The 26497-nt window shown below is 49.4% G+C and overlaps 1 protein-coding gene across 4 annotated transcripts in view; it reads left to right on the forward strand.

Annotated features, from left to right (window-relative positions):
- Positions 1-26497, forward strand: part of SF1 (splicing factor 1) — a 211642-nt gene that overhangs the window by 44959 nt on the left and 140186 nt on the right. For all 4 annotated transcript variants that reach the window (XM_085625936.1, XM_085625933.1, XM_085625934.1 and 1 more), the window contains exons 6-9: positions 13080-13263; positions 13487-13602; positions 13750-13857; positions 15339-15792. In XM_085625936.1, coding sequence (XP_085482062.1) covers positions 13080-13263; positions 13487-13602; positions 13750-13857; positions 15339-15792 — 862 coding nt within the window. The remainder of the gene's footprint in view (positions 1-13079; positions 13264-13486; positions 13603-13749; positions 13858-15338; positions 15793-26497) is intronic.

Consider the following 26497-nt stretch of genomic DNA (forward strand, 5'->3'; position numbering starts at 1 on the left):
GCCTCTACCATTGTGTACGATGTATCTTGTTGCCTCAAAAGTAGACTAAGTCGCTGTCAACTGGTTTTTTAATCCACGAGTAAGCCTTCGTCATCTGGGAGCAAAAAAGCCACAACGTTGACTTAGGCTCTAGCATTGTTTAAAAGAAATGCTTTCTTTTTGATTTTGAAGACCAATCGGTCTGTCAGAAAAATGCTTGTACTTAATTACTTATAGGCGGGGCTGCTGGAATTATGCGATTGTGTGGCGCAACGTTTTTTGCGTAAGCTAGGTGTTGCCACATAATTCATCACCTGCTGTATAATGTGCACACTTTTTAACCAAAAATTTGTTTCTAGCTTAAACAGTTCAATAGTTACTAAAACGCACTAATAAGTGTTGCTGTGCAGTGAAAGGCCCTTTGCAACGGTTGACTAGTCCCCTTTCTGTTGTGTACTTCTAGGTTTGTTGTGAAACTGGTACTGAGGAGCAACCTGTGTCCAGACAGTGTTAACAGGTGTAAAAACAACAAAATAATGAAGTGATGCTATCGGAAAATGTGCCACATTACACTCCTAATTTGGCCCTCACCTACCACTTAATTCCAGTGGCCGTGCATATGAGATGGTCTTAGCTGTATGCTCAAGTCTGCAACAGGAGCCATGTTGATAGCTGAATGAGAGAAACAAATACACCAGTGTGACTATTGAAGTAAATAAAGTATTCTGCAGCACAAAGATGATCACAGAATGCAGCAACTCCCATGTGTGATGCCCGTAGACTGAGGGGAGGGAAAAATGCTAAGATTGCGAAAAGAGCAGGAATATTTGCCACAACAGAGTGCTATTGAACGAAGCAAAATCTATACTCCCAACAAGGCGTAATCGCGTTGTCCCCTCAAAGAAGCAGCTCAAATGCTTCCACAGCAGGTTTCAGACAAATGATGGCAGGTGCCATTTTAAGCTGTGGCTTTCTCTGCAGCACAGCTTTTCGCCCAGAGGTACTGGAAAGGGTTATAGACGTGCATGTTAATGGTGCACAGCTTTCCGGATCACATCTGGATAAAACATTGCAGGGGTTTAGAAATCACTTGGAGTCTTACTAAAGAGCCAATCTTGCTTCTACAGATGGCTACCGAACGGAAGATTGATTCTGCCAGGTTCTTCATCTGCCTTTCATCCATAGCAAACAATCTTATTTGCAGAACCATAACACTCAGTATGGAAAAATACATGCGGAAAATGGACGACAAAGGAGGCCAAATGATGCAGCCACAAACTGGTACAGGAAAGAGGATGGCCTACCACCTTTCCTCGCAGCCCATGCCTATGTGAAGTAAAGGTAAGGGCATATCTAATAACCTGGCAAAACATAACCTATCGTTTTATATTCAAAATAGTTCAGTATGAAGGCAATTTAATTCATAACATTGCTGCCAACATCTCCTTCTGCCAGGAGGAAAGACCACAACTTGGAGGTCCTACAAGAAGAAAAAATTACACCGCAAATTACACCGAACTAGTACCAAACTGAGCGGAATTTAGGGTTTACTCCAGCTTCTCCCTTTCCCTGAAAGGGAATGGAAGTCCATTCTAGATCGTTAAGCGTTAAAATTGTGAAGAAGCAAACTTTCAAAATGTTGTCCTTGATGGATGTAATGCAGACAACCAAAAAGACCATTGCTGATCATTGAAAGCATCTAACACCTCTTCATGGTGTACAGAGAACTGTACCAGACCAATTTGCTTCCCTTCGGTCTCAAACCTTCACCCAGGGTGTACATGTACATATGATATGCTTAGCTCCAGTGAACACAAGTCTTTTTCGAATAACCATGTATTCATACTTTGACTGGCTTATCAAAGCACAACATCCGTTGTAGTCTCACGAACCAAAAATTTATTGAATTTTGTAAGCCTTAAACTCAGTATTAAAAGTATTCTAGTATTGACTGAGCACATTGTTCCTAATAGCAAACCTCAACTGAATTAGCATCCCCATCGTCGGAAAAGAGGAAGAAAGCTACTTTGCCCAGTTCTCACTATTAAACCATTTTTTCTAATTTCCTGAATTAGGCTAAGGGTCAGAGTAGAAAATACTTCTGGGTATTGATCTCTTGCATTTCATTTATAAAGCAATGCCAACTAAGGACCCTTAAGGAAGTTCTTGGCCTACAATGGGAACCATTCTCCCACTGGTGGCATGCTTGCCAACAAAATGACAGGCCATGGTCTTGTGGAAAGAAAATAAACATCTCTGCTGGTCATCGCCCTTACAAACTCAAATCGGACTTTCATATGAAAACAGATACCTCTAAGGACTGAGCAACATATCTGCAAGACTTTGAGTGGAGTATGTTCTCTTCTAGGGGAAAGAAACATATCAACTTGATAGAATTGAGGTCAGTCAAGCTGGCATCAAAATACAATCCTAACTATAATGCAGCAAAATTATGTCAAAATACAAATTGCCAATATATTATCTCTTTATTACATATGGAAATGTGGGAGTGACAAAGTCCAAACAACTATCTCAAGAAGCTCAAGTGCTGCGGTGAGTTTTGGGTTTTAAGGTACAATGACTTGACAACTCGTAACTTTAGGCAATGTTGCTGGATTGCAAAGTGAAACTACAGATAACCTCAAAGTACGTGGATTGACCTGAATGAGAAGTAGACATCCGACAAAAATGATCTTCAGCAGGTGGTGCAAACCACAGTTGGGCATGTTTGACCTTGGGGAATACTAAATGCAAAGTCTTACCAAACAGGTGGTAGTATCTCCACTCTCAGGACAAGTGTTTTCAACTCCCTTGTTGGGTAAATTTGCATATGCTTTTCCCCTGATGTCTTAGCTAGGGCTCAGAAGAAGACTAAAAGTACACCATCATGCTTGTCACCCCTACTTGGGCCAGATTATTCGGTTACACAGACCTTTGGGACCTCCTGGCTATTGCAGACCTAAAATTATTCGATAACTTATTGTTGGAAAACCACTCCCACACTAGAAAGGGTGGTGGTGGTCTTCCGGACACACTGTGGTAGCTTGGCTCGAGTGATCAGGAAACAGGCGCAGTGCTAAGCATACAATATACCCAGACAATAACCATGCGTGCATCCGTTCCAAAAACGACTCTACACCGTAAAAATTATGAAAATATTCCTCTTTATCTTTCTTCTCTTAGTTGCTGATTGGGAAAATAAATAACAATCACAGTATATACATTTTAAATAGAGCAGGTCAAATAAATACTGGCTGTTTGCTGAAATAAATAGGGGTGATCATAAATAACAGGGCATAAATACAAGTGCAATATATACAGTCAATTAAATCCTTTGAGGTAATAAATACTGTACTAATAAATACTGTCCCAATAAATACTGTACACCAACAAGTCCGGTGGACCTATAAATTCAGTGCAGCAATAAATAGATAAGAACTTAATAAATACAGTATCCCCAATAAATAATTAGAAGTATACAGTACACTTTGTGAATCAGATGGCACTTCAATTCTTAAGGGCGGATTTGGCCCAGGTACAGCTTGTAGGGTGTGGAAGGCTTGGGGGGTTCTACTCCCTGGCTGAGGCAAAGGCTGAGGCCTAAACTGAGGTAGATCAAAAGGGGGGAATTCCAATGCCCTGGCTTTCCTCTCCACACAACCTCTCTAGGTTAGTCCCAGTTCACCCCAGGCACAGTCAGGTGGGTTTCAGCACCTCCCTAGCCCCTTAGAGCAGTCTCTCAGGTCTCCACAGGGCCTTAGGCGCCCTCTACTCCACTTACTGCCCTTTTCTGATGTTCCGACGCCGCTGGAGTCGTGTCGACGCCGTGAGGCGGTTCCGGTTCGGTCTCGGCGGCCTCGGCACACTGTCAGTTCTTTGACGACGCCGGTAGGCGGTTCCGGTCCGATGTCGGTGGCCTCGGTTCGAACTCGACCTCCGATTCGACGGCGTCGGGCAGTCTCTTCACGATGTCGACTTCGGGCGGCTCCGGTCTGATGACGCTCTCGGCTCCGATGACGTCGGCCGGCCTGGCCTCGCTGTCGACTTCCGGCGACTCCGGGGTGCGATCCTCACCCCCGACCTCCGGTGCTCCTCCTCTCAGGCTCCGGGCGACTCCGGAGTGCGATCCTCACTCCCGACCTCCGGTGCTCCTCTACCTCGGTCTCCGACGACTCCGGAGGGCGGACTTCACTCCTCCGATGACGCCGCTCACTCGACCTCGGTTCACTTCCTCCTCGACCTCTGGTATTCCTCTCGACCTCCGTCGGCGCCCTATTACGACCTCAGGCGGCTCCGGGTACGACGTCTGCTACTTCAGTCAGCGCCGCTTCTCCACCTCGGGCTCCAGGTCTTCGGCTACTCGACGCCAGACTCCAGGGAAACCAGTTTCCAGGTCAGGATCTTGCTGCTTTCTGCTTCTAAGGCCTGTTCCTGCTGTCCAGGTCCTTAGGTTGAGTTTTTCTGTCTTTTTCCCACACAGGGCTATAGGCTGGGATCCATCAGTAGGGACAAGTATCAAGGGTGGGTTTATGGACCCCACTCCAGGCACAAGTTTCCACCCCTGCTGCTTCACTCCTTCCTCCTTCTCTGCTGTGCTCCTCTCTCTTCACCAGTCAGGTGCCAACTGCCAACTCCAACTGCCAACTGCTTCTCTTATCCTCCCAACATTCTAAACGGTTTCCAACTGTCACACAGTTCTGGAATCTCCTGGAAGGTTCTGGAAGGTGCTGGTAGGTTCCAGTGGATGCTGGTGATGTCATGGGAGGCCACCATTTTGTGCTTCAGGCCCTCAGACAGAAGTTTCAGGGGTAGCTAAAATGGCTCCCTGAATCTGTAGCAACACGAAAAAGTCTGGTGGTTCCCAATAAAAAGGAAAAATTCAAACAGGGTTTGAGGCAAAAGTGGGACAAAATAAATAATGATGAGGAGGGACCACCCAAAGGGCTGACAGGTCTAACACGCGTCCCCCCCAGCTGAAAGTGGGGAGAGCTACCCAACCCCTTGGGAGTTCTCATCACTAAGGCGGAAATACCTTGAGAGACCGTCTGCATTGGCGTGGTCCACTCCAGGCCGATGTTCCACCTGAAAGTCCATCCCCTGTAGGGAAATAGACCACCTCAACAACTTGGGATTCTCCCCCTTCATTTGCATCAGCCAACGAAGGGGTCGGTGGTCGGTCTGAACTAGGAAGTGCGATCCAAACAGGTATGGCCGCAACTTCTTCAGAGCCCATACCACTGCAAAGGCTTCACGCTCTATTGCACTCCACTTCTGTTCCCTGGGAAGTAGTCTCCTGGATAGGAAGACCACGGGTTGATCCAGACCCTCTTCGTTGAGTTGCGATAACACTGCCCCAATGCCATGTTCTGATGCATCTGTCTGGACAATGAACTCCTAGGAAAAGTCTGGGGCCCTTAAGACCGGGGCCTCGCACATGGCTTTCTTCAATTTCTCAAAGGCTTGCTGACAAGCCTCCGTCCAGACTACCCGTCGAGGTTGTTTCTTGGACGTGAGCTCCGTGAGAGGGGCTACGATGGTACCGTACCCCTTCACGAAGCGGCGATAGTATCCCGTGAGGCCCAAAAATGCTCGGACCTCAGTCTGTGTCTTGGGGGGTTCCCAGGCCATGATGGCCTCGATCTTCGCCTGGAGGGGCTGCACCGTTCCCCTACCCACCAAGTGTCCAAGGTACACTACCGACCCCTGCCCGATCTGGCACTTGCTGGCCTTGATCGTCAATCCAGCTTGTCTCAGGGCCTGGAGAACAGCTTGCAGGTGACGCAAGTGATCCTCCCAGCTGTTACTGAAGACGGCTATGTCATCCAGATAAGCAGCAGAGAAACTCTCCATTCCGGTGAGGATCTGGTTTACCAGGCGCTGAAACGTGGCAGGTGCGTTCTTGAGCCCAAAGGGCATCACACAGAACTGGTAGTGGCCATTGGGCGTGGAGAAGGCTGACCTTTCCCTTGCTCCATCAGTCAAAGAGATCTGCCAGTACCCCGAAGTAAGGTCAAAGGTACTTAGATATTGGGCAGCTCCCAGCCGGTCAATCAATTCATCCGCCCTTGGGATCGGATGTGCATCAGTCTTTGTCACTGAATTCAGTCCCCGGTAGTCCACACAGAACCTCAGTTCTGGTTGGGCACCCGGTGGTGCAGCTTTCGGTACTAACACCACCGGACTAGACCAGGGGCTGCTAGAAGGTTCAACCACTCCTAGCTCCAGCATCTTAGTGACTTCACTATGGATGCTGGCCTTCACCTTGTCTGACATCCGGTAGATCTTGGACTTCACAGGTGGGCTGTCTCCTGTGTCCACGTCATGGACGCACAGGTGAGTCCTACCCGGGACAAGGGAGAACAACGAGGAGTACTGCCCCAGGACCTGGCGACAGTCCTCCTGCTGTTCAGGAGTTAGAGATGGGGAGAGAATCACTCCCTCCACCGACCCATCCTTTTCTTGAGACGCAAACAGATCAGGGAGAGGCTCGCTTTCCACGTCCTCTCCTCCGTCAGTCACCATCATCAAGATGACTTCGGGCCTCTCGTGGTGGGGTTTGAGGCGGTTGGCATGCAGCACCCGCAGGGGCTGACTAGGGGTCTTCAGGTCCACCAAGTAGGTAGCCTTACCCTTCTTCTCCAACACCTCAAAGGGTCCTGACCAGCGATCCTGAAGGGCACTAAGCTCTCCTGGTTCGATCACCCACACCTTCTGGCCAGGCTCCAACTCCACCGGGTGAGCATTGTGGTCATACCACGCCTTCATTACTGCTTGGCTGGCTTCCAAGTTGTCAGAAGCTTGCTTCCACAACTTAGCCATTTGGCTCCGGAAGGCCAGCATGTAGCTCACCACATCCTGGGGAAGCTTTCTGGGAGTTCTTTCCCATCCGTCTCTCACCAGGTTAAGAGGTCCACGTACAGGGTGCCCATACAGAAGCTCGAAGGGGCTGAAGCCCACTCCCTTCTGTGGCACTTCCCTGTAAGAAAAAAGTAAACAGGGTAGGAGGACGTCCCATTTCCTCCGCAGGCTTTCAGGCAGACTTCTGATCATGCCTTTCAAGGTTTTGTTAAACCTCTCCACCAGACCATTGGTCTGGGGGTGGTAAGGAGTGGTGAACCGGTAGGTCACTCCACACTCCTTCCACATTGCCCGCATATATGCTGACATGAAGTTGGTCCCCCTGTCGGACACAACTTCCTTGGGAAAACCCACTCGGGTAAAGATTCCCATCAGGGCCCTAGCCACAACAGGTGCTGTTATGGTCCTCAGAGGTATTGCCTCTGGGTACCGTGTGGCATGATCCACCAGAACCAGGATAAACCGGTGACCAGCTGTAGTTGGCGGATCTAATGGACCCACAATGTCGATGCCCACCCTTTCAAAGGGGGTGCTAACGACAGGAAGTGGTTCCAGGGGAGCTTTCAGCTTCACCCCTGTTTTCCCACTGGCTTGGCAAGACACACATGTCCGGCAGTAGGTATCGGACGACACTTTCATCTGAGGCCAATAAAAGTGTGGGACAAGACGGGCGAAGGTCTTGTCTTGCCCCAGGTGTCCTGCCAATGGTATCTCGTGAGCCAACTCTAAAAGGAAGGCTCGATAACGTTGAGGAACTACCAAGGCTCGTGACGATCCAGGTAGGGGTGCCTTGGGTTCACTGTAGAGGAGGCCATCCTCCCAGTAAACACTGTAGTTCCCTTCAACGTTCCCTGCTGCCTGGGCTTCGGCCTGTCGCCTCAGCCCCTCAAGGGTAGGGCACTCCCTCTGGCCCTGGCAGAATTCCTCCCTGGACGGGCCTCCCTCCACGTGCCACTCGGCCGGGATGGGTAGGTCCTCCAGGTTGGTAACGTCCCCCTCCGCAGACTCCTGGTCCACCACCTCCGGTGGCCTATCCGTCCTACGGGGTGGAGACGCCGAGGCAGGCTCCTCCTGTCCTCGGTTCTTCCCTTGACTGGCAGCTGGCTGGGCCTTTGTTCCAGGCTCCAGCCGGAATGAACTCCCTCTTCGGGTAGTCACGGACCTTGTGCTAACACAGGCCCAGTCAGGTGTACCCAGCATCTCGGTATGAGTCCGGTATTCCACCTCCTTCCAAGCGTTGTGCTCCATGTCATTGCCCAGCAGACAATCGACTGGCACGGCAGGGCTTACGGCAACTCGAAGTGAACCTGCAACCCCCCCCCATTCAAAGGGAACCTCAGCCACGGGATAGTGGCCGGTTCTGCCGTCAGCCATCGCGGCTGGGTGGAGTACATCGGGAATGACTTGCTCTGGAGACACCAGTTGGCTACGTACCATAGTCATACTGGCTCCTGTGTCTCTCAGAGCCTCCCCTCTTTGGCCATTGATGGTGATCCACTGCCCATACTTTGCAGTATTTGCGGGCACCTGGATCTTAGGAACCATCTCCCGTTCTCCCAGGGACACTAAAGTGACACCCGCCCACTCCCTTCCCTTAGTTAAGGGCATCTCCTCCCCGAGCACTACACTAGCTACTCCGGGGGGCTTTCCTCCAGTGGGAGGGGGTGAGCGTTTCTGACACTTCGGATCTCCTTTATAGTGTCCAACGCCACCGCACTCGTAGCAATGGACAACCCTTGGCTGCTGACTCTGGCCAGGATTAGGGTTTCTGGGTGGGTTAGCCTTAGAGGTGAATCCTGTTCCCTTCCCTTGGAAGTTATTTTGGGGGCCTTTGGAGAACTCCTTTTTCTTTTCCCCTCCTTCTTTCTTCTGGGGGGCGCCCTGTCCGGTCTTTTGAGCATCCCCTCCAGTCCCCCTTGTGGACACCCGGGTACTAGCCCAAATGTCCGCCTCCTCAGCAAGCTTCCGGGGACTGGTCAGCTTGCTATCCACCAGGTGTTGCCGCAGTTCAGGGAAACATTTCTCGAGTAGGTGTTCCTTCAACACTAGGTCAAACAGCTCCTCGTAGTTCCTTACTTCACTGCCCTGAATCCAACCTTCCAGTGCCTTCTTTGCATAGTCCAGGAAGTCCACCCAATTCTGTGTGCCCAGTTTGTGACTACCCCTGAACTTCTGTCTGTACTTTTCCGGAGTAAGTCCAAACTTCCTGATGAGCGCCAGTTTCATGGTGGGGTAGTGGGTTTGCTCATCCTCTTCGAGGGCCAATAAAGCATCCCTACCAGCTGGAGGCATGTATTTATACAGTCCCCCTCCCCAATACTTCGCTGGAACCCCATGGGCCCTCAATGAGACCTCATAGGCTGCTAGCCACTTGGCGATGTCGTCACCTGCCCCATAGCTCGCTACAATGTCCTTTGGCAGGTAAGGTTTGGATTCCCTGGTGGACTCTTGGTTTTGGCTGCCACCATTGGGAACAGGTTGTGCCCCGATTCGCAAAATCTGAAGATCTATTTCTTTCAGGCGCAATTCATGGGCCATCCTCTGCTCCTCCTTTTCCTTCTCCAGCTTTGCTAAGTCCCATGTGAGCTGTCTTTTCTCCCTCCGGTCTGCTAACTCCACTTCAGACAAGCCCCCGCTAGAGGCACGGCTGCCCCCCCTAGAAAGTGTCCTGGGCCCTGCGGACAGGTTCCCCACCTCAGGTTGGTACATCTCAGCCCCCTCGGGGTCAGGCTCTCCATCCCTGTCTTCTTCCTCAGCCTTGCTTTCCCTGCGTGCCTCCCCCCAAGCCCTTAAGCTGGTTTGAAGTGCACCCTTCTTTGCTCCTGGGGGACAGTACACCCCCTCTCGCTGGCAAAACTCCCTGAGTTGGGCCACAGTGTACGTGTCTAGATTTTCAAGAACAAACTCCATCTTGCCCACTCAGGTTAGAGGACAGGTTTTGTGCAGTAACAATGCAGGGGGGTACCTTTAGTAATACCTCCTCCCACCACCAGAGTAAATTTGGAAAAAACAAAAACCCACAATTTGGAAGGCCGCTGTGAGAAAACTCCCGGTGTAGGCCTATGGACTACCCACAGTTATTGTTGAGTATATGTAGGCACAGCTCTATCCCACCACTGAACACCAATTTATGTTGGAAAACCACTCCCACACTAGAAAGGGTGGTGGTGGTCTTCCGGACACACTGTGGTAGCTTGGCTCGAGTGATCAGGAAACAGGCGCAGTGCTAAGCATACAATATACCCAGACAATAACCATGCGTGCATCCGTTCCAAAAACGACTCTACACCGTAAAAATTATGAAAATATTCCTCTTTATCTTTCTTCTCTTAGTTGCTGATTGGGAAAATAAATAACAATCACAGTATATACATTTTAAATAGAGCAGGTCAAATAAATACTGGCTGTTTGCTGAAATAAATAGGGGTGATCATAAATAACAGGGCATAAATACAAGTGCAATATATACAGTCAATTAAATCCTTTGAGGTAATAAATACTGTACTAATAAATACTGTCCCAATAAATACTGTACACCAACAAGTCCGGTGGACCTATAAATTCAGTGCAGCAATAAATAGATAAGAACTTAATAAATACAGTATCCCCAATAAATAATTAGAAGTATACAGTACACTTTGTGAATCAGATGGCACTTCAATTCTTAAGGGCGGATTTAGCCCAGGTACAGCTTGTAGGGTGTGGAAGGCTTGGGGGGTTCTACTCCCTGGCTGAGGCAAAGGCTGAGGCCTAAACTGAGGTAGATCAAAAGGGGGGAATTCCAATGCCCTGGCTTTCCTCTCCACACAACCTCTCTAGGTTAGTCCCAGTTCACCCCAGGCACAGTCAGGTGGGTTTCAGCACCTCCCTAGCCCCTTAGAGCAGTCTCTCAGGTCTCCACAGGGCCTTAGGCGCCCTCTACTCCACTTACTGCCCTTTTCTGATGTTCCGACGCCGCTGGAGTCGTGTCGACGCCGTGAGGCGGTTCCGGTTCGGTCTCGGCGGCCTCGGCACACTGTCAGTTCTTTGACGACGCCGGTAGGCGGTTCCGGTCCGATGTCGGTGGCCTCGGTTCGAACTCGACCTCCGATTCGACGGCGTCGGGCAGTCTCTTCACGATGTCGACTTCGGGCGGCTCCGGTCTGATGACGCTCTCGGCTCCGATGACGTCGGCCGGCCTGGCCTCGCTGTCGACTTCCGGCGACTCCGGGGTGCGATCCTCACCCCCGACCTCCGGTGCTCCTCCTCTCAGGCTCCGGGCGACTCCGGAGTGCGATCCTCACTCCCGACCTCCGGTGCTCCTCTACCTCGGTCTCCGACGACTCCGGAGGGCGGACTTCACTCCTCCGATGACGCCGCTCACTCGACCTCGGTTCACTTCCTCCTCGACCTCTGGTATTCCTCTCGACCTCCGTCGGCGCCCTATTACGACCTCAGGCGGCTCCGGGTACGACGTCTGCTACTTCAGTCAGCGCCGCTTCTCCACCTCGGGCTCCAGGTCTTCGGCTACTCGACGCCAGACTCCAGGGAAACCAGTTTCCAGGTCAGGATCTTGCTGCTTTCTGCTTCTAAGGCCTGTTCCTGCTGTCCAGGTCCTTAGGTTGAGTTTTTCTGTCTTTTTCCCACACAGGGCTATAGGCTGGGATCCATCAGTAGGGACAAGTATCAAGGGTGGGTTTATGGACCCCACTCCAGGCACAAGTTTCCACCCCTGCTGCTTCACTCCTTCCTCCTTCTCTGCTGTGCTCCTCTCTCTTCACCAGTCAGGTGCCAACTGCCAACTCCAACTGCCAACTGCTTCTCTTATCCTCCCAACATTCTAAACGGTTTCCAACTGTCACACAGTTCTGGAATCTCCTGGAAGGTTCTGGAAGGTGCTGGTAGGTTCCAGTGGATGCTGGTGATGTCATGGGAGGCCACCATTTTGTGCTTCAGGCCCTCAGACAGAAGTTTCAGGGGTAGCTAAAATGGCTCCCTGAATCTGTAGCAACACGAAAAAGTCTGGTGGTTCCCAATAAAAAGGAAAAATTCAAACAGGGTTTGAGGCAAAAGTGGGACAAAATAAATAATGATGAGGAGGGACCACCCAAAGGGCTGACAGGTCTAACACTTATCTTCTGAGTTTGTCAGAAAATAGGTTAACCAATAAATTTACAAAAGTACAATTGGCTACTATTTGTAAGTATCTAAAATCCCAGTCTGTCTTTATTCTCCAACACTTAAAAACTCATGCGAGGCCTGTTTCTTAGTTATTCACCTTTACTAGAGAACATGCCAGCATGGGAGTAAAACACTTTGGGCAAACTGATCAGAGCAATGTTCAATGCAGTACTCAAAGCTTCTCTTCAAATGTCATGGGAGATTGCTTTCCTACTAGCCATCACCTCAGTTAGCTGAGTGGGTAATATTCTGGCTTTCGCAGTAAATCCACTGTACATGAAAGTAGCACAGTGACATTGTCTAACCTTCCGAAGTTTATCCCAAAAGATCCACCTCATTCAATTCTAATTTAAAGAATATATTTCCCAGCCTTTTTTCCCCCTCAACCGTTTATGGCTGCTGAGGAAGCTCTGCGTTTATTATACATCAAGAGATGCCTACCTTGTTGTGTTTTTTTTTTTTTTTTTTGCGAAAAGGAAGGTCTTGCGAAAGACTGACCTGTTTTGTTTCAAGTTGAAATGCTAAGAAAAGCTGTCCTCTAAACCAAAACATTTCAAGAGGATCCCTGTGCATTTCATTGTGCCTTATAAAGGCTGGCAGATGTTTTGTCTGCAACGTTAGAGCGCACTCAACAAGGGGCATTGCAGCAACAGCCACACTCTTTGCAGAAGTGCTCCTGGTAGGCATTTGTGGTAACTTGGTCTTCGAACCCACATGCTTGTCAGATGTGTTGATGAGATTACTGCCTACTTGTTTACAATCAATAAAAATTTGGCTGGTGGGCACCCTAAGCGATTCCACCTATTGGCGAGCCTTCCGGTCATCGAATGTTGTCAATTGGCATTTGTCAATTTGTTATAAATGTTTATTGCAGCATTGAAATACTGCTATATTTATACTGGCACCCGAGGGTGCCCAGCCTGATGACAGACAATTCAAGCGTGTAAATTCTTGAAGGATACCAGTGCTGCAGAACTGTTACAAGTGAGTAAATTTTTATTCAGAGGAACTTGTGTAGCCTTGTCATCTTGCTGCCTATCCAGTAGCCCATGGCCACTTCATGGTAACCTGTTTCTTTGCAGAGGCAATACGTTGAAGAACATTGAGAAGGAGTGTAATGCCAAGATCATGATTCGCGGCAAAGGATCTGTGAAAGAAGGAAAGGTGGGAAGGAAAGATGGACAAATGCTGCCAGGCGAAGACGAACCTTTGCATGCTCTAGTTACTGCCAACACAATGGAGAATGTGAAGAAGGCTGTAGAACAGGTACCTAAAATTGTGATTGAAAGGTAGTCCATCTCGTGCAACCGATTAGTGGTGGCTGTAGAGTACACATTAACAACTATTTCTAAACCTGGGTTTCTAGGTCAAATGTTTGTGTTTTGTCCAAGTTTGCAAATTTAATTGCATTATGTTGGCTAGGGATGGGTTCAGCTTGTACTTTATACTGTAAAGGCCTTCTTTTTTAATTTCAATTTGTGTTTTGTAGATTCGTAATATCCTAAAGCAGGGCATTGAGACTCCAGAGGATCAAAATGACCTACGGAAGATGCAGCTGCGAGAGCTGGCTCGTCTGAATGGCACACTTCGTGAGGATGACAACAGGTTTGCATCTTGTTGGGGAGGTTTGTCCAGTTTCAGTGGGGACAGAATTTGAATGTTTATTTCTACCCTCTTAACACTTGGAGCCAGCCTGTTTTTTCTGTTTGCTTTCTACATTGTGCTTACAGTACTTTTATTTTGTTTTTAAAGGATCCTGAGGCCATGGCAGAGCACTGAACCTCGCAGTATCACCAACACAACACTTTGCACCAAGTGTGGAGGGGCGGGGCACATTGCATCCGATTGCAAGTTTGCAAGGTTAGCCCTGGCTTTGTTGTGTTTTTGTTCTGGATCAGGGGGTCTCCAACCTTTTCTATAGTGAGAGTTACTTCTCATCAGTGAAAATCATCGTGAGTTACTGTAGACTAGGCAACACGCGCATTACCAGAAACCCCCATGCCCAGCTTCATTGACATTTAAACCCAATGTCCATAGAGCCAAATATTTTGGCTTGAACAATGCACTGATGGCTGCCATGTGTTAGTAGGTGTGGTCCTTTAGGATATATGAACATGTGTGCTTATTATAGGGGTATTCTTATGGGTAACTGAGAGCCTGTGTGGTATGTACTTGTGACGCAGGACATTACGTTTGCCGTATGTGCCAGCGTTACACGTTAAACATACAACTACTTTTTAGGTCTCGCCTGACCCAGCGCATGCGCTGGTCTGGCGAGACTTGAGAGGGCTCCAAAAAGTGCTACCATGCCAGCCTAGAGCTACAGTGCATGTGCGCGGGCGCACGCGCCACGCTTTACCGGGATTACTTTCACTTTCGCTGCCGCACGGCTGCTTTGAAGTTTGACCGCTTTCACTTTTGCGACCGCAGGGCCGCTTGGCATAGCCAATAGGTCTCGCTTTTGGGACCTTATAAGTATTTAGTTATGCAACTGTTGCATGACTAAACACTAAGGCGAGACCTATTGGCTATGCCAATGCTTGTTTTTAATGGGAGTAATATAAAGTGTGGAATTTGTTTTGCAAAAATGTTCAGAATATGTAACACTTTTCTGCACATTATATTTCTCGACTCGCCAGATAAGATTCACTCCAACCTGTGAATAGTAGATCCCCCCCCTAAACCTACCTCAGTGGGCGTCCCACATGCTATGTACATAAAACTCTGACTCATAGTTTGTAAACTGAGGTTTAGGCAAGGAGATTTGTATTCAGAGACTCAGCCTCATTATATTGCTTTGAACGATGTCCTTAAGCATGCAAAGGTTGCAATCTTGGAATAGTTTTGGCTGTACACTATGCCAAAACCAACTAGCAGTGGCAAAGCTAACAATCGCTCTGCATTTAAAAGGCAAGACCGATTGGCTTTGCCAAAGCTGCTGTATTGAGCCACTGCTGGTGGTATGATTGTGTTTTTTGGTTATTCTGTGTGTTGATCGCTTGTGTTTTTCTTCATAAATCCACTCTTTGGCTAGGTTAGTGTTTAGCTTTAGTGTATGTTTTTCTCATTTGTTCGGCTTTAATGTGGTACCTGTCGAGTTTTTCTGCAATGGTGAGAGGTGTGGCATCTTATTTTTGGGTTTCTTTCCACACGTGTGTGTGTGTGTAGCTTCACGCTTCAAGTAAGTGATTAAGTGGTTGCTTGAAGTAGTAGTTGAAGACAGCCCATCTGGTGAAAATATTCCTTTAAGGAATTTCCCTATTGCTGTAACTTTATCCTAATCTCCTCCTATGATCACTTCAGGATACTACTTGGCTTTTCTTTCCCTTTTTTTTGTGTAGACCTGGAGATCCCCAGTCAGCCCAGGATAAGGCACGCATGGATAAAGAATACTTGTCTTTGATGGCAGAGCTGGGTGAAGCTCCTGTTCAATCCTCGTTAAGTTCTATTGGTTCTTCAATGGGTTCTTCAATGGGCTCGTCCATCGGTTCAATGAGCTTGTCCATCGGTTCTTCAATGGGTTCGTCCATCAGTTCTTCAATGGGTTCGTCCATCAGTTCTTCAATGGGTTCGTCCATCGGTTCTTCAATGGGTTCGTCCATCGTTTCTTCAATGGGGTCGTCCATCGTTTCTTCAATGGGGTCGTCCATTGGTTCATCAATGGGGTCGTCCATTGGTTCATCAATGGGGTCGTCACTTGGCTCGTCAATGGGGTCGTCCATTGGCTCGTCTTCAGGAGCCTCACACTCTCCCATTTCAAGGAGCTCTGGAACGATGAACAGCCAGCCTCCCCAGGTTAGTTATACATATTTTGGTGACACTAGTTCTATAAATTATTTGTGTGTAAATGTGAACACTAGCAATTTTATATCTACTTTTTTTTAGGTCAATTGTTGATTATTCCTTTTTCTCCTTTACTTTTCTGTATGCTAGTTTAAAATTTCAAAACTGGTATTAACTCACTGCTCCTACAAGGGAACACTAATGAAGTTGGTCCATTTTTACACATTTGGCTATCCTGATAAAACAAAATAGAGCAGCTGCTGCTTATTCTAGGAGCTAGACACCTAATGCAGTATGACTCAAAGTTACTCTTGAAACATGGCACCAGCTGAAGACACAGAATAGGATTTTTTTCTCCCGGATATGTGAAAAGAATATGTTAGTGGTAGACAGGTAAAAGTAGAAGATGGTATAAGAAAGCACTAGATTTTCTTTAATATTGTCCATGTGGTAGGGCTCGTAAAGGCTGTACTGCTGTGGGCTGGAAACTTCAGTACTCATCTGGCATTGTATTATGTTTTGTACAGACGGTCTTTGTCAAGTTTGTATTGGACGTGGATGCTTAATTTATCTGCAGGAGACTTCTGATGGATACATCTTCCAGTGGATTCCTCACCTTGTGAATATCCCCTGCGCCAGCATTCCACGGAACTTTTCTTTCCCCGCACTCCACGTCGGCGACGTCACAATGCATCGGCTCCACTCGCGACTCCGTACGACGTCCCTGGAGCCATAAGAAGCCCACGTCGGCGTGCTGACGTCAGTTCCCTTTTTTCCGCGCAGTCGACGCGCAACGGTTTTTTCCAGTGCTCTCTAGCTACTTTGTAGTTTAGCTGTGTTACTGTTTAAAATTTGGTATGTCTTCGACGAGGAAGTCTGGCTTTAAGCCCTGTAGGGAATGTGGAGGTCTGATGTCCATGACTGATCCGCATCAAGACTGCTTGTGGTGCCTTTCTTCGGACCACGATGTGGAAGATTGTGCGTGCTGTAGGAGGATGAATCCTAAAGCGCTGAAGGAGAGGAAGACTAAACTCTTTATGAAGAAGATCGGTGAGGAGTCGTCGACTTCGAGGTCGTCTAAGTCGAAGAAGCATCACAAAAAGAGGAAGCATTCTTCTCGATGTCGGTCCTCGAAGACCAGGAAGTCTAGGTCGACTTCGCCCCGTCGGCGTCGAAGCAAGGACTTGTCACCTTCTCCTTCGAAGTCTCAGAGGTTCTCCTTCGCCGAAGCGGGCTCCAGCTCAGTCCCCGACGCAGTCACCGGCTCCGTCTAAGGCGTCGACTCCGGTTTGAGTGGAGTCGGAGGTCTCTATGGATGAACAGGATGAGCTTGCTCCGTTGCCTGATGAATCTGCGGCTCAGGTGGAAGACACTGCGGAGCCGACGCCGGAGACTCCACAAAGGGATACAGGGTCTGTTCCTTATCCTCAATTTCCGGCTTCAGGTACCGATTCAACTCATTTTCTTAATGCCATGTATGGTATATTTAATAGGGCGGCCTTTCCATCCGGAGCACCAACTGGTCCCGTGGGTCCAATGGCGTATGTGCTAGGGGTGCCGCAGCATTATGCTCAGGCCCCCTTTTTGCCCTTTATGCCGATGGCGCCTTCGTGGCAGTTTCCGGCGCCGTTTGGGGATCCGACACGACTTCGGATGGACCATCAGACTTCGGAACCTTCCTCGGCGCCGCGTCCGGTGCCGCCGACTCCACCTATGGCGCCGCCGACTCCGGTACCTCTGGCTCCACCGACGCCGCGTACGTCGTCGACGGCTCCCCGGATTCGATCGAGAAGGGATGCCCAGAGGGTTTTGGAGGAAGGAAGATATAGAGCAGAGGTGGAAGAAGGTGAAGTTGACACATTTTCGGATGAGTTTGAGGGGATAGAAGAAGCAAGTGGTTTGGATACGACCCTGGAGTGGGAACATACTTCTGCAAGATCTTCTCCACCTCAGGAATTGGCACCCTATCATGTGGTGATTAAGAAGGCCGCAGATCTCTTGGATTTGCAACTGCCCTCTGTGGAGTACAAATCAAACTTGCTTACGGAGGTGTTGCATTCTCCGACATCAACTTCGGAGCCTTTGTTGCCTTTCAATGAGGCCATCTTGGAGCCGGTCTTGGAGGTGTGGAGGAAACCTTTCATCTCCGGCGGTTTCCAGGCAGGTGGCAAGAAGGTACAGGGTTGCACCTGGGGATCCTGATTTTTTTTGTCTACACATCCATCTCCGGAGAGCCTAGTTGTGCAGGCTTCTTGTTCAAAACATGCTTCGGGTGCTTTCCCTCAGTCTCCAGCAGATAGGGAGTCATGTTCATGCCTTGATGGACTCTAATAAATCTTTGGCCCCTAAATTGCCTGAGGGGGATAAGTCGTCCTTCTTGGAGGTTGTTGCGGACACTCGGGCAGCTGCCAGACAGGTGATCCAGTCAGGGCTGGATACGGCGGACTCGTTGACTAGAATTATGGGGTCCTCTATAGCCGCAAGAAGGTAGGCTTGGCTCCGTTCCTCTGGATTCTCGGCGGGTGTTCAGGCCACATTGGTTGATCTGCCATTCGACGGACAGAAACTGGGGAGAAAGGAGATTCTGCCCTTCAACGTTTTAAGGACAGCAGATTGACGGCAAAGTCCTTGGGTCTGCAGGCACCTGCTAGGGGTTCAGCTTTTCGGAAGTTTAGGGGTTTCGGAAGAACATCCTTTCGCTCCTTCCGACAGCCCCAACAGCAGCAGCAGCAGTAACAGAATCCCCTCTATAGGTCCTATAGAGGGAAGCAAAGGGGTTGGAGAGGTTCTGGTCGCAACCCTCTTCTTCCTCCTCCTCTGCTCCCAATGAGGCTTCAGGGAAGCAGCTCTAGATCCCCCATCCCGGATCATGTAAGTCCTGTGGGGGGTCGGGTGTCCTACTTTCTACGGGCTTGGAAATCTATTACAACAGACCTTTGGGTTTTGAACCTCGTAGAGACTGGGTACGCCCTTCCCTTTCGGGAGTTTCCTCCCCCTTACCCTCCTTGCCAAGGTTATTGCTCAGAAGACCATCTGCTTCTCCTACAGAAAGAGGTTCTAGCCTTGATTCAGAAGGGTGCAATAGAGGTGGTTCCGGAGCAGGAAAGGGGTCAGGGATGCTACTCCCGGTATTTCCTGATTCCCAAAAAGGACCGCAGATTGCGTCCGATTCTGGACCTCAGAATCTTGAACGTTTACCTGAAACAGGAGAAATTCAAGATGCTGACCCTTGCGCAGGTTCTTCAAGCGTTGCAGCAAGGAGACTGGATGGTGTCGCTCGACTTGCAGGACGCGTACTTCCATGTCCCAATCCTGAAGTCGCACAGGAAGTATCTCCACTTTACGGTTGGGTCGCAACACTACCAGTTTGCGGTCCTCCCGTTTGGTCTTATTACCGCACCTCGAGTCTTCACAAAGGTGATGGCAGTGGTGGCTGCTCATCTCAGGAGGTCGGAGATTCCGGTTTTCCCCTACCTGGACGACTGGCTTCTGAAGGCAGAGTCCCCAGAGATGGTGCAGCGTCATCTGCAGGTAGCGTCTCCGCTGTTATACGACTTGGGTTTCTCGATCAATGTGCCCAAATCTCACCTGGTGCCCTCTCAACGCGGCCTGTTCATGGGGGCGGTACTGGACACTACTGTGTGTTGGGCATTCCCTCCTCCTCAAAGGATTCTCGACATTCAGGAAATGGTCCCTTTATTCCACAATGGAGCGCTTGTTCCAGTTCTGAAGGTCCTTCGCCTGCTCGGTCTGTTTGCCTCCTGCATACTGTTGGTCAACCATGCACGCTGGCACATGAGGGCGCTCCAGTGGTGCCTCCGCAAGCAGTGGTTTCAGCACAATGGAGATCTCGGAGTCGATCAGGATCTCCGGAGAGGCTGCAGCAGATCTATCTTGGTGGAGCGTGGAGGGCAATCTGTCCCAAGGAAAGCCCTTCCATCTTCCTCCATCGGTGGCCACAGTGATTACGGATGCATCCACCCCAGGGTGGGGTGCTCATCTGGGGGATCTGGAGATCAAGGGTCTTTGGTCTCCGGAGGAGAGGTTGCTTCACATCAACCTTCTGGAATTGCGGGCGATTCGTTTGGCATTCAAGGCCTTCCTCCCTTCCCTTCGCGGTCCGTCTGTTCAAGTCCTGACGGACAACACTACCGCGATGTGGTATGTCAACAAGCAGGGAGGAGTGGGGTCTCGTTGTCTCTGCAGAGAGGCTCTGCATCTCTGGTCCTGGGCTCAGGGCCATCGGATTTGTCTGCTGGCAAATCTGGCCGGGGTGTTGAACGTACGTGCGGACAGTCTGTCGGCAGTTCTCTGCCGACCACGAGTGGAGGCTCCATCCGGAGGTGGTTTGTTACGTCTTTCGGACGTGGGGGACACCTCGGGTGGACCTGTTTGCCACCCGCGAGAACGCGCACTGCCCATCATTCTGCAGTCTCCAGTTTCCGATGCAGGGGGCGTTGGGGGACGCGTTTCAGTTGAATTGGGGCTCGCAACTCCTTTACGCGTTTCCTTCCATACCCTTGATTCCTCTGGTTCTGAGGAAGATTTGCCAAGACCGGGCCCAAGTCATATTGGTCGCCCCGGATTGGCCAAGAAGGGTGTGGTATATAGATCTTCTCCACCTCTCCTCGTGCCCTCCGCTCCGTCTCCCTGTGAGGGCAGACCTCCTCTCGCAGTCGAAGGGGCAGGTTTTACACCCCTACCTCCAGAGCTTACACCTTCATGCCTGGAGATTGAACGGGGCAACCTGAGTTCTTTCTCTCTCCCACCTGATGTGGTGGACGTTATTTTATCTGCCAGGCGACACTCCACCAAGTCCATTTACTCCTACCGGTGGTCCAAGTTTGTAAAATGGTGTGGAGAGAGATCCATTGACCCTTTAAAAGCACATCTTTCGGAGGTGCTCCAGTTTGCCCTTTCCTTGGCTATCTTTCGGCCTTATCGGCTTTTCTATGCCTTCCTGATCAACCGTCGCTTTTTGAATCTCCGGTTGTTCTGAGGTTTATCAAGGGCCTTACAAACAGGTTTCCTCCCACTCCTTTTGTAATGCCTCAGTGGGACCTTAATCTTGTTTTAACCTTTCTGGGGGTCTCCATTTGAGCCTCTACATAGCTGTCTGTTGAGGCTGTTGTCCTTTAAGGTGGTTTTTCTTGTAGCCATAACCTCGGCAAGGAGGGTGAGTGAGCTCCAAGCTCTTAGTTCTAAGCCCCCTTTTCTCACATTACATGCTGAAAGGATGGTTCTTAGGGCCAGGGCTGGTTTCCTGCCAAAAGTTGTTACTCCGTTCCATTTGGGGCAGTCTGTTACTCTCCCTGTTTTTTATCCTCCTCCACATCCTTCCAAAGAGGAGGAAAGACTCCATCGCCTGGACCCGAAGAGTGCTGTGAGTTTTTATCTGGACAGGACTAAGGACTTTCGTCTTGATGATCAACTCTTCATTGGCTACGTTGGTCATTCGAAGGGTAAAGCGGTGCACAAGCGCACGCTATCGAGATGGATCATCCTTGCTATCAAGATCTGCTACGCCCTGGCTGGTAAGACCCCTCCTGAGGGCATTAGAGCTCATTCGACTAGGGTTAAGTCATCTACATCTGCTTTGGCCTGGGGTGTTCCTGTGGCAGATATTTGTAAAGCAGCGACTTGGGCCTCCCTCCATACTTTCGCAAAGCATTATTGCTTGGACTCTGAGATGAGGAGGGAGGGCCACTTCGCACGCTCTGTCTTGCAAGACTTTCTGGTATAGGAAGGTGGACACCCTCCTCCGGGAGTGGGGACTGCTGTGGGAATCTATTCACAAGGTGAGGAATCCACTGGCAGATGTATCCATCAGAAGAACAAGTTACTTACCTTCGGAAACTCTTTTTCTGGTGGATACAGTATCTGCCTGTGGATTCCTCACTGACCCACCCGCCTCCCCGTTGTCCACCTTTGTATACCATGAAAGAGGTCTTGTTGGAATGTTTTTATGCTTTCTTGTGCATTTGTAGGAAAGCTTGTTTATTTAGCATTCCTTTTCATTGTATGCTATGTATATGTATTGGTATTCTGTATACTGTGTATACTTGGAGTTGTCGTTGGTTCACCTGTTCGCCTCGAAGGCTCGGAAAAAATGGGTGGAACTGACGTCATCACGCCGACGTGGGCTTCTTATGGCTCCGATGACGTCGTACGGAGTCGCGTGCGGAGCCGATGTATTGTGACGTCGCCCACGTCGACGTGGAATGCTGGGGAAGAAAAGTTCCGTGGAATGCTGGCGCAGGGGATATTCACAAGGTGAGGAATCCACAGGCAGATACTGTATCCACCAGAAAAAGCGTTACCGAAGGTAAGTAACTTGTTCTTCTCACCCCACCCCATCTGCTTTTAAACCCCGCCCCTTCTTTCATTTACCTTCTGCTGTATTAGGTTTGCATCACATCAGGAAATTAAGCTGGGGACAGTGCTGATCGGACCTAGACACTGAGCCTTACTACCCCACCTCCAATGGAAGCCAGTCTTTCTTTAATGGTAGTTACCTCAGTCATAGATGTGATCTGGGAATTGCTCTCAATTTGTTTATCCGCTAATAGTTGTTTGTGGTGCATTTCAATTTGCCATTCTTCTGCCCATCATGCCACCTCCGTTTGGACCCAGCCTCACATCTTTTCCTCCCTTCTGCCAAAAGTCACGTCAGACTTCAGTTGCAAATTAGCCTTGCTAGCTTTATTTAAATCTTAAGACCACCTCACCAGTGGATGGCTTTTCACACTTTAATCCTTTTTACCGGAACATCGATTTTCAGTTGGGTGGTATCTTGCTTTTCAGTGTTTTTTTTTTTATACTTGTTTAAAAGGTCACCATCTGGTAGACCTAGAGCTTGTTTGAAGAACCTGCCTGAATGCTATGAAGCTCATTTGAGGAATTAAAGCCCTTTTGTCAGCACCAAAGAGTCACTAAAACAGTTTGCAAGACTATACTGCTTTGATTGCAGAACCGAAACATTGGGCTGGGCATTTAAGTTCAACTTCTCCTTTTTAGTGTTTATGCTCCACGAATCCATGTGAGTGTGGCATTTTGTCAGTGTTCATGGATATCTGTATATATCCACTTGATTCAGACAGTAAAGAACCTTGCAAGCACAGATTCACACACCAATAAACCTCAACCATCGTTTCCATCATGCTTCCTGTCATACTCCTTTTTGTATTGCTCTTGAGATTTCTCTCTGCCCATTTACACTGCTGTATTTCTCAGACTCCAACAATTTGAAAGAATAGTGTTGGCTAATCTTCCCTTTTATTCCTTCAAATGGAGATGCCCCTGTCACACTGCTTGCTTGGTGTGGTTGTTCTATGTGCCAACCTTTCTCCCTCATAATTTCCCTCAATTATCTTGTTTGTATTGCCCTTGATGTACAGTCTTAACCAACCTGTTTGGCATCTCCACAAGCACATTAGCTTGTGGTGACTACAATGCTGTCCTAAGAGTGAATGGATAAACTCAAGAAAATCATATTTCATGAGACACATTGTACCTTATGATAACACAAATAGAAATCTTTAAGCAGGTTACAACTCATCAATAGGTCTCACTGTGACTCGCTCCAGCTTGGACCAGAGTTCATCAGTTAGCTCCACAGGGGAAAATGAAGCTTCTATTGCCATTATAGATTTGTCTACCCTTGCACACTGCAAACAATCTCTCCCTTTTCCTTCTACCACTGTGTCCATCGAGGGACATGAATATATATTTCTCTAACTCTAGCTTTTGTTATTCCTCCCTGTTAGACCTGTCAGCCCTTTGGGTGGTCCCTCCTCATCATTATTTCTTTTGTCCCACTTTTGCCTCAAACCCTGTTTGAATTTTTCCTTTTTGGGAACCACCAGACTTTTTAGTGTTGCTGCAGATTCAGGGAGCCATTTTACCTACCCCTGAAACTTCTGTCTGAGGGCCTGGAGCACAAAATGGTGGCCACCTGTGACATCACCAGCATCCACTGGAACCTGCTAGCACCTTCCAGAACAATCCAGAACCCTGTGACAGTTGGAGGCGGTTTAGAATGTTGGGAAGCTAAGACAGATAGTTGGCAGTTGGAGCTGGCAGTTGGCACCTGACTGGTGAAGAGTGAGCAGCAGAAACTTGAAGGAGGAAGGAGTGAAGCAGCAGGGGTGGAAACTTGTGCCTGGAGTGGGGTCCATAAACCCACCCTTGATACTAGTCCCTACTGACTGAGCCCAGCCTGGAGCCCTGTGTGGGAAGAAGCCAGAAAAACCATCCTAAGGACCTGGACAGCAGGAACAGGCCTTAGAAACAGAGAACAGCAAGATCCTGACCTGGAAACTGGTTTCCCTGGAGTCCGACGTCGAGTAGCCTGAGACCGGGAGCCCGAGGTGGAGAAGCGGCGCCGACTGGAAAGCGGATGTCGTACCCGGAGCCGCCAGAGGTCGAGAGAGGGCGCCGTCAGAGGTCGTGAGGAATACCAGAGGTCGAGGCGGAAGTCACCCGAGGTCGTGTGAGCGGCGTCATCGGAGGAGTGAAGTCCGCCCTCCGGAGTCGCCGGAGACCGAGGTGAAGCGTGCCGGAGGTCGGGAGTGGAGATCGCACTCCGGAGTCGCCGGAACCTGAGAGAATCGTGCCGGAGGTCGGGAGTGGAGGTCGCACTCCGGAGTCGCCGGAAACCTAAGGAGAGGAGCACCGGAGGTCGGGAGTGAGGATCGCACTCCGGAGCCGGCGGAAGTCGACATCGAGTCAAGGCCGGCCGACGTCATCGAATCAGAGGTCGCCATCGGACCGGAGCCGCCCGAAGTCGACATCGAGTAAAGACTGCCCGACGCCATCGAATTGGAGGTCGAGATCGAGCCGAGGCCGCCGACATCGATCCGGAACCGCCTACCGGCGTCGTCAGGAACTGACATTGTGCCGAGGCCGCCGACATCGAACCGGAACCGCCTCACGGCGTCGACACGACTCCAGCGGTGTCGGAGCATCAGAAAAAGGGCAGTAAGTGGAGTAGAGGGCGCCTAAGGCCCTGTGGAGACCTGAGAGACTGCTCTAAGGGGCTAGGGAGGTGCTGGAACCAACCTGACTGTGCCAGGGGTGAGCTGGGACTAATCTAGAGGTTGTGTGGAGGGAGAGAGCCAGGTCTCTGGTATTCCCCCCCCTTGATCTACCTCAGTTTAGGCCTCAGCCTTGTCCAAGCCAGGGAGTAGACACCCTCAAGCCTTCCACATCCCCACAAGCTGTGCCTGGGCCAAATCAGCCCTTAGGAATTCAAACGTGATCTGATTCTATGAGTGTCACTGTCCGCTTTTAAGTATTTATTAGGGGCACTGTATTTATTGTATTTAACCTATTTATTGCTTCACTGTATTTATTGGTCCACAGTATTTATTGATGCACAATATTTATTGGTTTACAGTATTTATTGCCTCAGAATATTTAATTTCCTGTATGTATTGCACTTATATTTATGCCTTCATTATTTATGATCACCCCTATTTATTGAATCATTAAGCCAGTATTTATTTGACCTGCACTATTTAAAGAGTTTGTATATTGTGATTGTGTATTATTTATCTAATCAGCAACTAAGAGAAAAAGAAGATAAAGAAAGATATTTTCATAATTTTTACGGTGTAGAGTCGTTTTTGGAACGGATGCACGCATGGTTATTGTATGGGTATGACGTATGCTTAGCACGGAGCCTGATTCCTGACCACTCGAGCCAAGCTACCACAGTGTATGTCTGGGAGAACACCACCACCCTTCCAGTGTGGGAGTGTATTTCCAACATAATTGGTGGCAGCGGTGGGATAGAGCTGTGCCTACGTATGCTCAACAATAACTGTGGGTAGTCCATAGGCCTACACCGGGAGTTTTCTCAAAGCGGCCTTCCTAATTGTGGGTTTTTGTTTTTTCCAAATTTACTCTGGTGGTGGGAGGAGGTATTATTAAAGGTACCCCCCTGCATTGTTACTGCAAATAACTGTCCTCTGACCTGAGTGGGCAAGATGGAGTTTGTACTGGAGAATTTAGAAACGTACACTGTGGCCCAACTCAGGGAGTTCTGTCAGCGGGAGGGGGTGTATTGTCCCCCAGTAGCAAAGAAGGGTGCACTCCAAACCAGCTTAAGGGCTTGAGGGGAGGCACGACGAGAAAGCAAGGCTGAGGAGGAGGACAGGGATAGAGAGCCCGACAGTGAGGGAGCTGGTTTGTACCAACCGGAGGTGGGGAACCTGTCAGCGGGGCCCAGGACACTTTCCAGGAAGGGCAGCAGTGCCTCTAGCGGTGGCTTGTCTGAAGTGGAGTTAACAGACCGGAGGGAGAAAAGACAGCTCACATGGGACTTAGCAAGGCTGGAGAAGGAGAAGGAGGAACAGAGGATGGCCCATGAATTACGACTGAAAGAAATAGATCTTCAGATCCTGAGAATCGGGGCACAACCTGTTCCTAATGGTGGCAGCCAAACCCAAGAGATCACCAGGGAACCTAAACCCTACCTGCCAAAGGACATAGTAGCTAGCTATGGGGTGGGTGATGATATCGCCAAGTGGCTAGCGGCCTATGAGGTCTCGTTGAAGGCCCATGGGGTTCCAGAGAAGTACTGGGGAGGGGGATTGTACAAGTACATGCCTCCAGCTGGTAGGGATGCTTTATTGGCCCTCGAAGAGGATGAGCAGACCCACTACCCCACCATGAAACTGGCGCTCATAAGGAAGTTTGGACTAACACCCGAAAA

This window comes from Triturus cristatus, chromosome 9 (assembly GCF_964204655.1).
Source record: "Triturus cristatus chromosome 9, aTriCri1.1, whole genome shotgun sequence".
Taxonomy (NCBI): domain Eukaryota; kingdom Metazoa; phylum Chordata; class Amphibia; order Caudata; family Salamandridae; genus Triturus; species Triturus cristatus.